The sequence below is a fragment of the Olea europaea genome, chromosome 20 (genome assembly GCF_002742605.1).
Source record: "Olea europaea var. sylvestris chromosome 20, O_europaea_v1, whole genome shotgun sequence".
Taxonomy (NCBI): domain Eukaryota; kingdom Viridiplantae; phylum Streptophyta; class Magnoliopsida; order Lamiales; family Oleaceae; genus Olea; species Olea europaea.
In genome coordinates this window covers 12597195-12614269 of record NC_036256.1, presented here as the reverse complement: position 1 = coordinate 12614269, position 17075 = coordinate 12597195, and the positions used below count along the sequence as shown (strand labels likewise).

The following is a 17075-nucleotide window of genomic DNA, read 5'->3' as shown; positions in this document are numbered from 1 at the left end:
TTACAATTTCTCGTTTAAGTTAGAGAAATGTCTTACTAGGTATGACCGGGTCGATGACCCACCCAAAATTTTGAATCTCTTTTGCTTATAAAAGGGAGTGGTCCCTCACATGTGAGCCATTTTCTTCTCCTCCTAACATCTTAATTCTTCCTCTCTTCTAAGGTTCCCTCTTTTCCATAGTAATTTTCTCCTCTTTTCTCTTCATTTTTGTAAAATCATGTACAGAACTATCATCTCTTCTTCTTCTTCCAATGAAAATAGTGATAAGGGACCGGTCGACGCCGAAAAAGATCCAACTGGTTGGTCGGCTGACCGGTCCGGTGGTCGATCGACCAGCCCCCCGTCGCCTGTCCGCGAGGTTGGTTGGTTGGTTCAGCCTCCTCCTTCGTCTAACGGGTTTCCTTGTGAGTCTGATAGCCAAATCCTTTCAGTTGATTCTCAGGCATTTATTTCAAATTCCCCCAAGAGACATATTGGCTCCACCAAGTCTCCAAACCAAAATTTAGAAATTGAACGAGACCCGGCTGGTGAGGTCGTCCCTCTTAAAATTTCAAAAAGTTAGAGCCTTTACAATTCTTCGCTTAACTTAGAGAAATGTCTTGCTAGATATGACCGGGTTGACGACTCTACCTAGAGAGCCCCCGGTCCCAAAGAGAGGCTTCCTGGGTCCGACCCCCGTGAGATAGCAGTGTATAAGGACATCATGGATGGTGGTTTTCGGCTACCCATTCATCTCTTCTTTGTGTCGATTTTCAATGAGCTTCATCTCACTTCTAGTCAAATAAACCCCAATGCTTGGAGAAAAACATTGTATTCTTGTATGTTTGTCTCAGGAGAAGAATTCCGCTTTCCATGGACCTTTTTAGGTGTGTCTTTGAGATGCATGAATTAGCTCAGTGCAATGCGTTTGTCTTTTTTACCGCTAGGGTCCCTTTGCTATTTCCTAAGTTCAGGAATTCGAATAGCGGTTGAAAATCTCAATTTTTCTTTGTCCGACAGTCAGCAGGTCAGTTTCCTTTCAATACCTATTGGCGGCATCCTCAAATTCACCTTTTCAATAGTCAAATAGAACATTCTTCTACTCTAAAAGCTCAAATCCAATAGCTGGTTGATATACCCCTTCTCGCGCTTGACTTAAGACTGGTCCTGACCATAAGGAACATGTTGATAATGGGGATGAGTTGTCCTACTGGTAGGCTGCTTCCACCGATTCCTATTATTCTTAACTTGCACATATTTCTTATTTGTTGTTTTTTTGGGACTAATCTGTTTGGGCATGTGCATACAAATATGGACTTCGATCTGGACGAGGTATTGAAGACCCTGCCGGAAGGTGACGAGGGTCTTGCTCTCATTGATGTAAACTCTTGAGCTTCCCTTCCTTGTTTTGTGTTCTCACACTCTTTTGTTTTGCGAGCCTGACGAGCCTTACCTTGTATGTACATGGATGAAATTTGATCTGGAGGGGACCATAGACTCTATACCCGAACAAGGGCATGGAAATGACATTGACCCATGCCCCGCGCCCTTAAAGAGGAAAAGGATGGCTGACCAAGGGGGAAAGTCTCAAGTAGCAAAAGAGACTCCCCAGCCCCTAGACGAGCCTATTAAGGTTGCTCCTATTCCTTGGCCGAGCTCTTCCAGTCGCACGCGGGGGGAGCGTGAAGGTTCACCCCCTAATTTCAGGTTTCCTCCCACCCAGGGTTGTCGTGAGATAGAGGTGTTTAAGTCTTTAGTGACACCTGCGTGGGCCAGGACGATTGCAGGACGTAGCACAGACCACATCGAGAGGGCTGTGGTGGTCTATCTCTAGAGGGTATGCTTCTAATTCTATTATTATTATTTTTTACGATGAGTATTACTTTTTGCGCATAGTTATACCACTCGACTCTCATATTGTCTTTTCATCTTTCAGGTGGTGGCCCTTCAGACCGGGCTTGCTGAATCGAGTCGTTGCCAGGCTTTAGAGCTGAAGACTCTTGCAGAGGAAAAGAAAAAGGAGGCTCATCACTACAAGAAGAAGATATCTTCTCTAAAGAAATCTCTAGAGGCATCAGAGGCTCGAGCCCGCGAGCAGGAGACAGAGAACGACAATTTGCGGTCTGTGTTGGCTCGTGCTCCGGAGGAGACAGTTGAGAGGTATAAGGCCTCTGCTGAGTACACTAGGGACTTGGAGGCATCTGTTGAGTAGTACAAGTCATTGTCTGATTACGCCAGGGCTTTGCATTCTTATGGGGGAAGGCGATGGAGGCGTCCATCAAGCTGACCAAGGAGTGGATATCGACCGAACACCCTTCTATTGCCCCCTCAGGTTTTGATAAGTTCCTTGCACAATGCAAGGGGAAGAAGAGTGGGGCGCAGTCATCTAGGTCACTTAGTCCTTCGTCGCGGAGCGGCAGTGGTGGTGTTTCCCCCTCGAGTTGAAGCATGGCTTAGCATTACCTCCTTTTGTTAGTTTCCCTTTTTTTTTTTGTCGCCTTTTATTTCTATTTGTAGCATCATTTCCTACTTGCCCGAGGTGTGGGCAAGAGTACATCACATGATTTTTGTATGAATACTATGTTATCAGCGGTTATTGATGTTGAAACTTGTTTCTCCCAGTGTTATTTCTCATGTTCATTTGTTTGATAGCGTAGGTCAATGTTATTAGTCCCACGTGCTTGATTACAATGATCGATGGCCTTAGCCTATGCTATGACCATTTAGGTCTTTCTGCCTAGCCCCGTGGGCCGAGATGGTGTTGAGAGAGGAGTGTATTGGTTAGGGTCTTTAGTCGATCTTTTAGCTTTTGAAGGCTCTCTGCCTTGCTCTATGAGCTATGTCGACCATCAGGAGGCGGTTCGATAGTCAAGGGCCCCAGCCAGTTTTTTTGGCTTTCCAAAGCTCTCCACCTAACCTTGTGGGCTACGTTGACCATTAGGAGGTGATCTGATAGTTAAGGGCTATAGCCAATTTTTTAACTTTTCAATGCTCTCCGCCTAACCTTGTAGGCTATGTCCACCGTAGGGAGGTGGTCTGCGGTTTAGGGCTTTAGCTATTTTTTTGACTTTTCAAGGCTTTCTACCTAGTCTCGTGGGCTATGTCAACCATAGGGAGGTGGTTTAGCGGTTTAGGGCCTTAGCCAAGTTTTTGATTTTTCAAGGCTCTCCGTGTAGGCTCGTGGGCTATGTCGACCATAGGGAAGTGGTCTAGTGATTTAGGGTCTTAGTCAATTATTTGACTTTTTAAAGCTCTCCGCGTAGCCTCGTGGGCTATGTCGATTGTAGGGAGGTGGTCTGGCGGTTTAGCGCCTTAGCCAATTTTTTGACTTTTCAAGGCTCTCCGCCTTGCCTCATGGGCTACGTCGACCGTAGGGAGGTGGTCTGACGGTTTAGGGTCTTAGCCAATTTTTTGACTTTTCAAAGCTCTTCGCCTTGTCTCGTGGGCTATGTCGACCGTAGGGAGGTGGTCTGGCGGTTTAGGGCCTTAGCCAATTTTTTGATTTTTCAAGGCTCTCTACCTTGCCTCATGGGCTATGTCGACCGTAGGGAGGTGGTCCGACTGTTTAGGGTCTTAGCCAATTTTTTTACTTTTCAAGGCTCTCCGCCTAACCTCGTGGGCTATGTTGACCATAGGAAGGTGGTTTGGCGATTTAGGACCTTAGTCAATTTTTTGACTTTTCAAGGCTTTCCGCCTAGCCTCGTGGGCTATGTCGACCATAGAGAGGTGGTCTGGCGGTTTAGGGTCTCAACCAATTTTTTGACTTTTCAAGGCTCTCAGCCTAGCCGCGTGGGTTATGTCGACCATATGTCTTCACAGGATGAACGTGGAGATTCAAGATTGCCTGTTAGCATAAAAAATACTTGGATTCGTGGGCTCAGTAGGCGCTCCGAGATGTCCCAGCTAGGCCTTTCCGTAGCGCCCTCATCATCCGCCACTGCCAAGGTCTTTCATTGAATAAGATAAGCTATTATACCTAAGGACGCCTTTATGAGGCGTTACATGGAGAAAATGAACAATGCAACCTATTCTACTGTATTTACAAAAGAAACAGCCCATTTTTCTAATTTGCTGATCTACTGATAGTACTTTTTGAGATGTTCCGCATTCCATGGCTTCCCTTTTATATCTTTCAGACTATAGGTTCCTTTTCCGAAGCTGCGGATTACTTCATATGGTCCTTCCCAATTCGGCCCGAGCTTCGGTGGGGGGTGTCCTGCTACGGCTGCATCTCTTAGTACAAGATCCCCTGGTTGAAAAACTCTGGATTTTACCCTTCGGTTGAAATATTTAGCGGCCCTTCGCTTGTATGCTGACATCTTTATCGCTACCCTTTCTCTAGTCCCTTCGAGTAAGTCAAGTCCTGCCTTGGTGGTTGCGACGTCAAGCTGCTTGGTTTTTATTCAACCAGTCTCACTCAAAATTTCGACGGGGACAACTGCCTCCATCCCGAATGACAACTTAAAAGGTGTTTCACCAGTTGATTCCCATGGGATCGTATGATACGCCCACAGTACATTGGGCAACTTGTTCGCCCAAAGTCCTTTCTCATTTTCTAGCCTTGTTTTTAGATCCCATAGTACGGTTCGATTGGTCACTTCAGCTTGTCCTATTGACTGAGGGTGAGCGACTGAAGTCAACCTGTGGTCGATGTGGTAGCTTGTGCAAAAGGCTCTAAAACTGTGATTATCAAATTGTTTGTCATTATTTGTAATGACTACTTTGGGTATGCCAAACCTGTATATTATATTTTTCAGATGAAACCTTACACCTTTGTTGTTGTGATGGTGGCCAAGGGCTCAGCCTCTACCCACTTAGTGAAGTAGTCTATGGCAACTAGCAAGAACTTCCTTTGCCCCTTGGCTAGGGGCAAAGGCCGCAAGATGTCCATCCTCCATTAGAAGAAAGGACACACCCCAAAAACTGCCGTCTGCAGCTCGGCTAGAATGTGGATCAAATTTCCATGGCATTGACATGCATCGCACTTCCTCACCAACTCCTCGGCATCTTCTTTCATCCTAGGCCAATAATATCCTTGTCGTAGTGCCTTGAACGCAAGGGCGGTTGCCCCTTGGAGGTTGCCACAAATTCCTGCTTATATCTCGACTAGCACCTCTCATGCTTCTGTTGGCCGCAAACATTTCAAATACAGCATTGTGAAAGCTTGCTTGTAAATCAGTCCATCGATGATCGCGAACGAGGCTGCCCAAGCCCTCATCCTTTTTGCCACGAAAGCATCTTCCGGCAGCTTGTCATTTGTGAGATATTCAATCAATGGGTCTATCCAACTTTCCTCATACTCGACATTTACAACATCAACAGCATGTTGGATGCTAGGTCACCGCAAGATTTGCATGTTTGCTGTGCGAGGCAGATGTCTGGGGTTAGCGGATGCAAGCCTAGCTAATGCGTCTGCCCGCTCATTGTCTTTTCGGGGGACCTTTGTTATTTTAAACCTGGTGAATTCCTTTTGCAAATTTTTGACCTCCATCAAATACGCGGCCATCTTTCCGTCTTTTGCTTCAAATTTCCCTGTCACTTGCCTGACTATTAACTGAGAGTCACTACAAATTTCTACTGAAGTTACCCAAAGTCTGGCTATCAGTCCTAAACCCATGATCACCGCCTCGTATTCGGCATCATTATTGGTAGCTGTGAATTCAAAACGCAGCGAGTATTCCAACTCTTCACCATTTGGTCCTATCATTACGATCCCCGTCCCGAATCCCTCGTCGTTAGAAGATCCGTCCACAAAAATTTTCCAATCTGCCTGTTCCCCTGGCAGGTGCTTAAGTGGAATGGTGAGCTCAGCGATGAAGTCTGCTAGAGCCTGCGCCTTAATAGCCATCCTTGGCCTAAACTCAATATCAAACTCACTTAACTCGATTGCCTATTTCAACAACCTCCTAGAAGTTTTTGGTCGATGTAGGATCTGCTTGATAGGTTGGTCGGTCATTACTTGTACCGTGTGAGATTGAAAGTATAGTATCAGCTTTCTAACTGCAACAATTAATGCAAACACTAGCTGCTCAGTCAGGCTATATCTTACCTCTGCGCCCTTCAATACTTGGCTCACAAAGTAGACCGATTTTTGCACCTTCGAACATTCTTTTACCAGCACCGCGCTAACTGCCTGTGGTGAGACTGCCAAGTAGAGATACAACATATCTCCAGGGCATGGACTGGTCAAGATCGGGGGCTCTTGTAATGATTGCTTCAAGCACTTAAGCGAGTCTTCACATTCCTGGGTCCACTCAAAATTGGAAGAACCCCCTATAGCATTGAAGAAGTGGTAGCATTTGTCCGTCGCCTGGCTCATGAAATGATTTAAAGCGGCTACTCGCCCTGTTAGCCTCTGGACCTCCTTCTTACTGGTGGGACTTTTCATTTCTAGTATCGCCTGAATTTTGTTCGGGTTCACTTCGATGCCCCTTTGCGTGATCATGAAGCCTAGGAATTTTCTTCCTGCAGTACCAAAAACATACTTCTCTGGATTGAACCTCAATCTGTTCATCAAACACTTTCTCAAGACAGGCAACATGGTCATCAGTTTTGGCACTCTTGACCACCATGTCATCAACATAGGCCTCTACAAGATCCCACTCAACCCACAAAAGACTTTGTTCACCTTTCTCTGATAAGTTGTCCCGGCATTTTTTAAACCGAATGGCATGGCTGTGTAACAGTATGTGCCAAAGTCTGTGATAAATGATGTATTCTCCTAATCGGACTCGGCCATTGAAATTTGATGGTATGCATCTAGATAGCTGAGCCTTTCATGACCCGATGTGGCGTTCACAAGGTGATCTATCCTGGGAAGCGGGTGTGAGTCTTTTGGGCATACCTTGTTCAACCCAGTATAATCTACACACATGCGCCACTTTCCGTTTGACTTCTTCACAAGTACAATGTTTGCCAACCACTCAGGGTATTGCACCTCTCGAATAAAACCCACCTATAGCAATTTTTCTACCTCTGCTCTGGCTGCGACCTGCCTTTTCGAGGCAATATTTCCTTTTTCTGCTTCACCGGCTTAGCCCTTAGTTGGACACCAAGGCGGTGCTGTGCGATGGTCAGGCTGATCCCTGGGATGTCTTCTAGGCCTCAAGCGAAAACGTCCAAGTTACTGGCTAGACATTTTGTCATTTTTTCCTTCTTCTCGATTCCAGACCCGTTCCAACACTAAACTCCCGTCCCTCGGCTATAAAGATTTTTTCAATCATATCGAGCGGCTCAATCCATCTCCTTGAGAGTTCCACATCCAACATCATGATTGGTGGTGAGCCTTTAGCCTGTATACTATCCACATAGCATTTCCTTAATGCATGCTGCTCTCCTTGCACGCACTCGACTCCCTTGTTAGTTGGGAACTTTATAACCTGATGGTAGGCTGATGGGACAGCACTAGCTGCGTTTAGCAATGGCCGGCCATAGATGGTATTGTAGGCCATGGGGGTCTTGACAACCAAAAAGTTAGTCACAATTACCACTGTCGCTGGATATGTGCCTAGCGTAACTGAAAGCTCTATAGTTCCTTTTCGGTATCACTGTTGCTTCTCCAAAGCCTTGTAGAGGGGTAGTCACAATCTTCAACTTCTCGGGGAGAATCTTTAGACCCAAGAAGGCATCCCAGGTGAGGACATTCGCCACACTTCCCCTGTCAACTAGCACCCTCTTCACATTAAAATTCGCTACATCACCTACTATCACTAAGGTGTCATCATGGGAATGCGTTATACCGATCAAGTCCTCTTCATCGAAAGTAATGCTCTGGTTGCACCTTGCTTTTTTCTGGATAGACCAGATCCCCACAGAATGCGCATAGCTCTTTCTAGCAGAATTTGAGACGCCGCCCGATGTTACACCCCCGATGATCATGTTTATTACTCCCGTCCTTGGCGGGGGTCGATCATCGAGCCTTTGCTTGCCCCTGTCGTTTTTTACATACTTAGCCAATAGTCCCCGCCTTAGTAGGCACTCAATTTCGTCCTTCAACTGCAGACATTCTTCGGTATCGTGTCCGTGATCTCTATGAAAATGGCAGTACTTACTTTGATTTCTCTTGCTGGAGGGAATCAGCATCGGTTTAGGCCATTCGAACTCTTTCATGTGCTGTATTTTCATTAATAACTTTGTATGTGGGATGTTCAAAGGGGTGGGCGCTTGTACCTCCTCTCATTTCTCCTTGACTGACTCGTCCTGGGCATAACCCTTGTTCACACGTTCATTCTTCGGCTTATTCTTATTAGCGTGCCTCTGCTCATCATTTGTCTTTCGCTTATGAGCTTCCATCTCCCATCTATCCTTGAGATTTTTAATTACCTTCTCCGCTTCCTCTGCATCGACGTACTTGTCTCCCTTCTTCAACAGGTCATGCATCGACTTCGGGGGATTCTTGGAGAGTGACATCTTAAAGGCCCGATTTTGCATTCCATTCATCAAGGCGGTAATCACTACAGACATTTGCAAGTCCTTTATGCCAAGAGTCGTCCGGCTAAACCTAGCCAAGTATTCCTACAATGACTCACCCTTCTCCTGTATGACCTGCATCAACCCAATGGCCGTCCTCCTCTTCCTCTTGCTGCTTAGGAAGTAAGCCACAAAGCTCCTGGAGAGCTCATCAAACGTCTTGATAGACCACAGGGCCAAGGTTGCTACTCAGTCCCCGACCTCCCTCTTGAGTGTAGGGGAAGGACCAGCACATCACTGCGTCCGTAAAGTCTTATCAGATCTACAAAGGTCCACAAGTGGTCAAGAGGATTCGTGACTCCGTCATATGCTTCTATCATGGGCTGTTTGAAGCCTTTAGGTAAGGGGATCGCCATGATCTCAGGTGCAAATGGGTCTTCCTCCAAAACCATCTGCATCCGCCTATCCTTCTTCTTGTATAGTGCATCATCTATCTTCTGGGTCATAATTTCTTCCGTCTTTTGTTCCAGGTCTACCATGGCCTGCGGGGGCTCTGAGCTACGACCACTAGTGCCCCCGAATCTCTCGTCGCCTGTTGAGCGATGGGTGGAACTACCACGGGTGGCGCTTGAGGTGACTGTTGGTTTGTCACTTCTGTCGGGCTCAATGGGGGGACCGCGGCTCTCTGCAACTGGTTTTGTAAGAGTGCCATCATTGTTGCCAACTGAGTCTCCAAAGCGCTGAATTGACTCTGCGTCACATATTGTGGGAGCGGCGGTGGTTCGTGACCCCTTGCAACTGATTCCGACTCTGTCTCCACCGTATTCCCAACCAAACGAGTATCACTCCTTGTTCGTCTTCTCGACATAGCTTTTTAGTTCAAATTTTCCCACAGACGACGCCAATGAAATAGTGGCAGAGTAATGTCTCTTGAATCTATCTGCGACCTTTAGAGTTTCTGCTACGTCGACAGATATGTGTAACCTGAAGAGTGGGGGTGGGGCTTTCTCCCCCGTTTTACCTCCGGTGTGAGAATCAGTAGGTGTGTTAGGAGGAAATAAATTCGAAATTCAAATTGCTAAAAAATATGCAATCATCTATACCTGTATCGCCCTTGGGAGGTATTTATAGACGTCAGAAGTCGAGTGAGAGCCGGGTGGCTGTGGTGCCACGTGTCCCACGTTGGCCTTCCCATTATCCCCCCATTCTCAGTGGGGGGTTTTAACTACCCCACGGAGGTTGTGTTCGTGGTGACCGCCATATAACTTTGTTAATTCATCAAGAATTTTGAGGCTAAGTGTTGAGATGCCCTTATAGGTAATTCCATGTCGGTCGCTGGTCTTGTATAGAGGTAAAGTGCCCCCGAGGGGTCGACGGTCTCTCGTAGAGGTAGAGCGCCCCCATGGGGTCGATGGTCTCTCGTAGAGGTAGACACAACCCAAGGGTTGATGACTTCGCATTGGCGTGTCATGATTTACATTACCTATCTTTGGAAGCGATTTCTTATGTTAACTAATATCAAAACCTTATGTTTTCCATGTAATTATAAAACAATTAGTGAACATATCTTGGTACACAGCAGATTATTAAGGAGATTAAACCTGCAATACATATACAATGAAGAAACGTGAGGCAGAGTTATATTCGCACCACAATTTCTTATATATTCAATTTGGTCCATAATATTTATTCATTATTAGATTTATGTTCTTAACTTGTTTCGTCACGTCTTTCATCAAATGAAAAAAAACTTGTCCTCTATGACCGTTTTCATAATATATATATTTTAAAAACGATGGACAAGTATTTAATCTTAATTTTGAATTAATTCTTTTCTTATTAAATACATGAGTGGAAAATAATTGGATTTGAACAACAATGGGTTATGAACTTTGCACTCAAATTTCATAATGATCGGATCATGCAGAGCTGAGATATCAATATGTGATCACATCTTTACAAAATATTCAAATTCTACGAATATTTTGCACTGTAGATCTCGAATTTTTACATCATTTTCTTCATCATGTGAACGATGGGTTGTAGTCGATAAATTTCGTGGGAGACGTATATGATCATTTGGATTTAAAAAAAATAGAGTTTGGCTTAATAGAAGACACGTCGTGTGGAGAGAAGAGCTTGGCTATAGGAGGAGGTGGGGGCACAATAGGTAGGGTGAGAAAACTTATTTTATTTTCTATTGGGTCTCCGGTTTCAGCTCCATTTTAATGTAAGAATGCATTTTAAAAGTAGTAGATTGATAAAAAATGTGTAGTTAAAAAATTATAAAAAAAGAAAAAGAAAAGAAAAGAAAAGGAATTGGGTTTGTGTTTTGATATTATTTTATTGAAAAATATGTAACTAAAAAGAAGAGAGAGAAAAGTGTATTTTAAAATAATGAGAATCAAAAAAGATTTAAATTTTTAAGCTTAACCAAACGTGACGTTACTAGATTGTAGTGTTTTGCCTTCAAAGCAGAGTCCTCACGAGCTTTTTAGTCCCCTCTGTCTAAGTTGGAGAAGCCCTAGAGTTAAAAGCAGGCTTCTCTACATTTCCAAGGTTCTTCTCTCCCTTTCTCTTCATATATTATAATATTGCGAAATTTTTCTGCGTCTTTGTTTGTTTATTTTGTAGGTTTTTGATCTTTACACTTCGTATTCATGTCGTTTTTCACTCTCAAATCGTTGAAATTTGAATAAATTACTCAGAAATTACAACGAAACGACTTAGAGTGCATTTTTTTTTTTTTTAGCTTTATATGGGCTTAATTATACATTCAAGTACAGACTGCTAATTTTAATTTTTCTGGGCACGTTTTTGATATTTAAATGCCATGTCTTCTTTATGCGTCTCTGACTCTGTCACTTTATTTTGTAGGTTGCTACTTCCTCAAATTTTGTTGTTTTTAACTCTTTTAAAGCGGTAAAACCTGAATAAATTTTTGAGACAATACAAGGAAACGACTAAGAAAGCTTTTTTTTTTTTTTTTTTTTTTTTTTTTTGGGGGGGGGGGGGGGTTGTTTTTCCCTTTTTCCTTTTGTTTATGAGGGCATTTGATGGTCAAGGTTTTGAGTGTGATATGTTTCTCTACAAAATTTTTTATTTGGATTTTCAAAAATATTTGGGAAAAATTAATTGATAAGGGCTTTCCGGATAACAGAGTTATTAAATCTAAAATGAAAGAATATGTTCCAATGGAGATATGAACTAGTTTGCATGAAGTGGCAAATGGGGTTTTTCTACCAGGAAATTTAAGAGCAGTAGTTGTATTTTCTTTTGTTTGCTTATTCTTTTGAAATTAATTGTTTTTTTTCCTTCCTTAAATGTGAAGATTTGTTTGTTATCTAAATTTTTTACAAACCTATATCTTTCTTTGTATACTGGTTGCATATGATCTTCTAATGAGAGGATTTATTTGTGCTTTCAAATAGTCATTTACCTCATTTTATAAAAAATAGTCATTTTATAAACATATAAAAATAGTCATTTATCTCAGATCTTTAAGCTAATGAATTATCAAAAAAAGAGAATACACAGGATAAATTCTGATAAAATCATTCTTGGACTGTTATGGATTAAAAGATTTTCATTTGACGGTGAGATCTATAAGAAAAAAGTGGTAAGAAATCCATGTGGCTGCAAATTATATAGTTAATAGAGTTTTTCTTCTCTCTTCAAATCATATTTTTTTTCAGTGATCTAGCATGAGGAAAATTTTATCTTTCTGCATTTGTCTCTCTTGTAAAGTTCTACTTTATGTTCTGCCATTTACCCTGTTAAAAGAGCTTACACCATACCCAGATACAAGCATAACAAGAAAATATAATGTTCCAATCTATTTTTTTCTATGCTTTTGAGTCTCTTGCTATGTCAATTTCAATTTTTCTAATCCAAATTTCAGAATCTGTGGAAGATGTCTTACTCATCTGAAGACGAAACAGACATAAGTGAATCTGAGTTAGACGATTATGTGGATAGATGCTACGAACAATTGAAGAATGCCCCTAAAAAGGTTCAGTATTCAGACGAATTATTCAGGTGCCCTTACTGCCCAGGAAAGAAGAAGCTGGTCTATCCTTTTAAGGACCTTTTTCAACATGCCTCTGATGTTGGCAGTCGCTCAATGAACAGAGAAATCAAAGACAAGGGGAAGCATTTAGGACTTGTGAGGTACTTGAAAAAGGATATTGGTGGGGAAGATATAACGTTAGAATTTGCTGGATTAGCTATTGAGCTGCCCAGAGACAGTGCTGTAAATGATTTGTTTGTATGGCCTTGGATGGGAATTCTGGCCAATGTTGATGTCGAGTGCAGGGATGGGGTTTATCTAGATGTAAGTAGTTCGAGGCTTAGGAATGATCTGGCTTCGAAAGGGTTTAATCCAGTACGGGTTCGATTACTGAGGGAAAAGAATCAGTGTAGATATGCGATAGTGGAATTTAAGAAAGATTGGTCTGGATTCTATAATGCGATGATGTTTGAGAAGAACTTTGAAGCTGATCATCATGGGAAGAAGGAATTTCACATTGCGCCATATTTGGATGATAATAAGTTGTATGGTTGGGTTGCCCGGAATGAGGATTTTAAATCCGAGGGGGTATTTGGTGACTTTCTACGCAAGAATGGGGACTTGATGAGTGTTGCTGATGTAGAATCTCAAGAAATCCGGAAAACTGGACAACTCATCTCCAATTTGACTAACACCGTAGATGTTTTGAAGGCCCGTCTTGATGAGATCGAAACCTCACATCCAGGCGGCCATGGCAATATAGGATGTCAGAAAGCTGAATGCACTGATCGTTTGGCAAAGGTAAATTATTTTACTTCACCAGAGAGTAATTGTGTCTCAAACTATTGTCATTAAGTGAATGTTTCTCAATACTGTATTCCTAGTTTTGCTTTAATTTTGTAACTCAATGACTTGCAGGATGAGGACTCCGGAGAGCTGAAGAAACTGTAGATTGAGTTTTGTTGATGAAGTTGAAGACCATGTTTTGGCATATGGAATCTATGATAATGCAGCATGTGATTTGGCTGGGTGTACTGTGAATCCACTTCCTTCTTAATTATTTTCATGCAAGAAATTCAACTGAAATGACTGTTGTTAATATGTGACCTCAAAGACGCAGTTCTTGTGCTAAGTATTCTCCTTAAATAGATTTATGGTATATCATTATTGCGATTTGTGACCGACTTAACAACGGCTAAAGGTAGAAATTATAAGCTGATATACTTAGATTTAGAATTATATTCTCCTCCTTGTGGTGATTTCATAGGATAGCCATGAGCTTTGAGTGGCTTCTTCAATGGCTGGTTCTAATCAAACTGAAATTCATTTACTGAACAACTGAGGGAGAGAAGAAACAACAGAATTGAAAAGGCAGGTCCAACTACAAGAAGTTAGCTTTATTTCTAATCATTTAGGGTTGAATACTAGATAATATTTTTGGCACTTCGTTGGGTTCATTGTCATGCCTCCCGAAAATTCTTCTAGATTATCTGAGTCTGCATGACATAGGGGATTCGCGTGGAAGGGTACGACCGGCCTAGGCTCCATAGGTTCAACAAGTGATTGGAAGCGTAGCTAGGCCGGTCCTGTAGTTGAATTGTTGTTGTTATGTTGGTGATCCAGTAGACACTGGAAGACCTGCGTCAGTTTCAACTCAGCAGGCCATCCTAAAGTGAACGGGATCTTTATATATGCTGTAGGAGTTAATTGGACATTGGGGCCAAGTGCTTCTGTTAGCATAGTTGATAAGTAAATTACCTGAGAACAAAACCATGACCTCCATTGTTACCTTAACCACCCTTCTGTTCTCGCGAGTGGATGATTGTTTCTAGAATCCTATATTCTAGCTTCTTGTGAAGAGAAGTTGGTGTTTCATGCAAAAAGGAGTCGGAAAAGGATGAAGATGAGGACGGAAGGTGATAGATATTGCCTAAGCTGCTAACGTGAATGAACCTGGTGTGTGCACTATGAGCACTCGTACTCTCTGCCGCTCTGGCATGCTTGCCAAATGACATCCGAACTTTCTGTTGTGCCAGAGCATTAGGCTGTGGCGCGCGTGGCTGCTATGTTGCACTTGAACTTCTGAAAAAAAGGATAATTTAGGAACTTTCGAAGATGAATTTCAAGGTTTTTGGAGACTGTATAAGGTAAAGCCTAGTCATGAGACATTGAGGGGTTACACAATTTTTGAGAGAGCACCAATACGTACACATTCACCTATGGTTTCAAGTTTGGAATTGAATATTGAAAATTGGAGAAGATTTCAAGGTGGAGATTGGACTTTTGATACAAGATTCCATGAGGGATTTTCATCTATCATTTTTTTCTCCATGAATCCCTGACGATGTACTTAATTTCACACAATTCAATGTGTGTGTATAACTTCACGATGAGTAGCTACCTTTTTGTTTGGAAGATGTAGCCTAGTTTGAGTGCTTATTTCCAATTTGTATCGACTTTAATTATGATTTCATGTTAGATTTTTATCGCTATGTTGATTGCTTTTCATAAATTTGGCCAGTTTATGAATTGTTTGTGAATGCGTGTTGATACCGAGAGGCAAAATATTAAATTAGAACTAATGATAAAAATCATGAATTGAATGGAAGATACAAATAAGCTTTCTAGAGTTTGTGCGATCTTGTGTGAATTTATTGTGAATGATCGTACTTAGATTTGTCATGATGTAGATATAGATATACTAAATTCTCGTGTTTAAGTAAGTTTGATTTTAATCAAGAGATTATCAAATACTCTAGATAAATTCGATCGTCAAGATGGATGACTTAATCGCCATAACTTGGTAAAATTAAAATTAAATTGGATAATTATGTTGAAATCACAAGTCCTAACTCCTTCAAAACATCAAGTTCTCAAAGATTACATCGTCGATTACTTTAGCATTATTTTTAATTTAAACTTAGTTCAGTAAAAATCACCGAACCGTTGAAGCTTTAAATTTGATCATGTAAAAGCTAGGATTAATTTGGTTAATACTTAATAGTTAGTAATTCTTGATTCATTATTGTATTACTTATTGCACTACCATGCACTTGATTCATTATTATATTAACGGTCAACCGTTGTTGATGAGTCAACCGCTATACTTGATGATTGCATAGTAGTCGAATGCACTAGCTTTGTTGGTCGCCGTCATTGCTCGCTACCCAATTGATTACACAATTTTGAGTTTGGCTAGAATTTTAATTCTGCTCTCTCAATTAGCGATTCTTGAACTTTCGTCTACTCACTGCTTTGCCTCTTGGGCTATTTTGATGTATTGGGCATGTAATTTAGTGTTTTTGAGCATTAACTAATTTTTCTGGTTTTGAAAGCTCAACACTTTAACCGTAGAGCGATCCTAAGCTTTAGCCAATTCTTTTGGTTTTCTTGCTCACCACCTAGCCACTTGGGCGCGATTTTGATGTATTTGGCGAGTCCAATTTTTTGGTTTTCTTGCTCAAACCACTAGCCCTTGGGCGATTTTAATGTATTGGGCGCGTGGTTTAGTTATTTTGAGCGTTAAACCAATATTTTGGTTTTAAGTTTAGAAACAATTTTCTAGTCTTCTTGTTCATCGCTTAGCCCCTTGGGTTATTTTGAGGTATTGGGTGCTTGATCTAGTGATTTTTAGCCTTAACCAATTTTTTGATTTTGGAAGCTCACCACTTCGACCACTGAGCGATTTTGAGTTTATAACCAATTTTTGGTTTTCTTCACCACATAGCCCCTTGTTAGTATGCTCATTTTCCAGCATGTTTCCATTAGTTGCTTTTTGCTCGCCATGTGACTTTTGTTTGTGAGTCTCAGCCTCTCTTCCTTCACTAAGATTTTTGTGATCTTACCTGCTTCCTCTGTATCACATATTTGTCCGCTTATTTCAACAAGTCATCCATCAACTCTAGTGGTTCTTTGAGAGCGACATCTTTAATGCTCAATTTCGTGTCCCATTCATTAAAGCGGTAACTGTGAGAGACATCTAAAGTTCTTTAATACCAAGTATAGCCAGATTGAATCCGATCAAATAATCATGCCAAGGTTCATCTTTCTCCTGAATAACTTGCATTAACTCGATGGCTGTCCTCCTCTTTCTCTTGTTACTCAAGAATATGCCACAAAGATCATGGAGAGCCCATCAAAAGTTCTGATAGATTGGGGTATCAGAGTAGCTACCCAATCTCTAGTTTCTCTCCTCAACATCGGTAGAAAAGATTGACATATTACTGAATCTGGAGCTACATACAACCTCATCAGATCAAAGAAAATCCGCAAATGATCAAGCGGTTATGTGACTTAGTCATATGCGTCTATCATCGGCTGTTTAAAGCCTTCTGGTAGAGGGACTGCCATGATTTCAGGTGTAAAGGGGTCTTCTTCCAAAACCATTTGTCCAAGTCTATTCTTCCTCCTTGATAATGCATCATATATCTTCTAGACCAACATTTCCTCCATCTTGCATTCGAAGTCTATCACATTGCTTTGAATTTGTGGATGTGGGACTACGCGAACTCCTTCTGGAGGTTGACGTTTGGCTTGCACGACCATTTTTCGTGGAGTACTAGGTGAAGGACCCCCTTGGTTTGCTATGATTGGCTGAACAATTGAGGGAATATTTTGTAGTGGAACTTCTGCTAGATTAGGGACTAGGTCGGTCACTATTTTTGAGCCTGGTTTTGCA

At 41.9% G+C, this 17075-nt stretch overlaps 2 protein-coding genes across 2 annotated transcripts; one reads left to right on the top strand and one right to left on the bottom strand.

Annotated features, from left to right (window-relative positions):
* Positions 1 to 7452: 7452 nt before the first annotated feature.
* Positions 7453 to 8088, bottom strand: LOC111369074. The gene has a single exon (XM_022990559.1). It carries the CDS (start codon positions 8086 to 8088, stop codon positions 7453 to 7455), a length of 636 nt encoding a protein of 211 aa, XP_022846327.1.
* A 2766-nt stretch (positions 8089 to 10854) lies between these two features.
* Positions 10855 to 13572, top strand: LOC111369659 (factor of DNA methylation 4-like). Its single transcript, XM_022991258.1, has 3 exons — positions 10855 to 10947; positions 12290 to 13198; positions 13316 to 13572. Exons 2-3 carry the CDS (start codon positions 12302 to 12304, stop codon positions 13346 to 13348), a joined length of 930 nt encoding a protein of 309 aa, XP_022847026.1. The 5' UTR covers positions 10855 to 10947; positions 12290 to 12301; the 3' UTR covers positions 13349 to 13572.
* The last annotated feature ends 3503 nt before the right edge of the window (positions 13573 to 17075 follow it).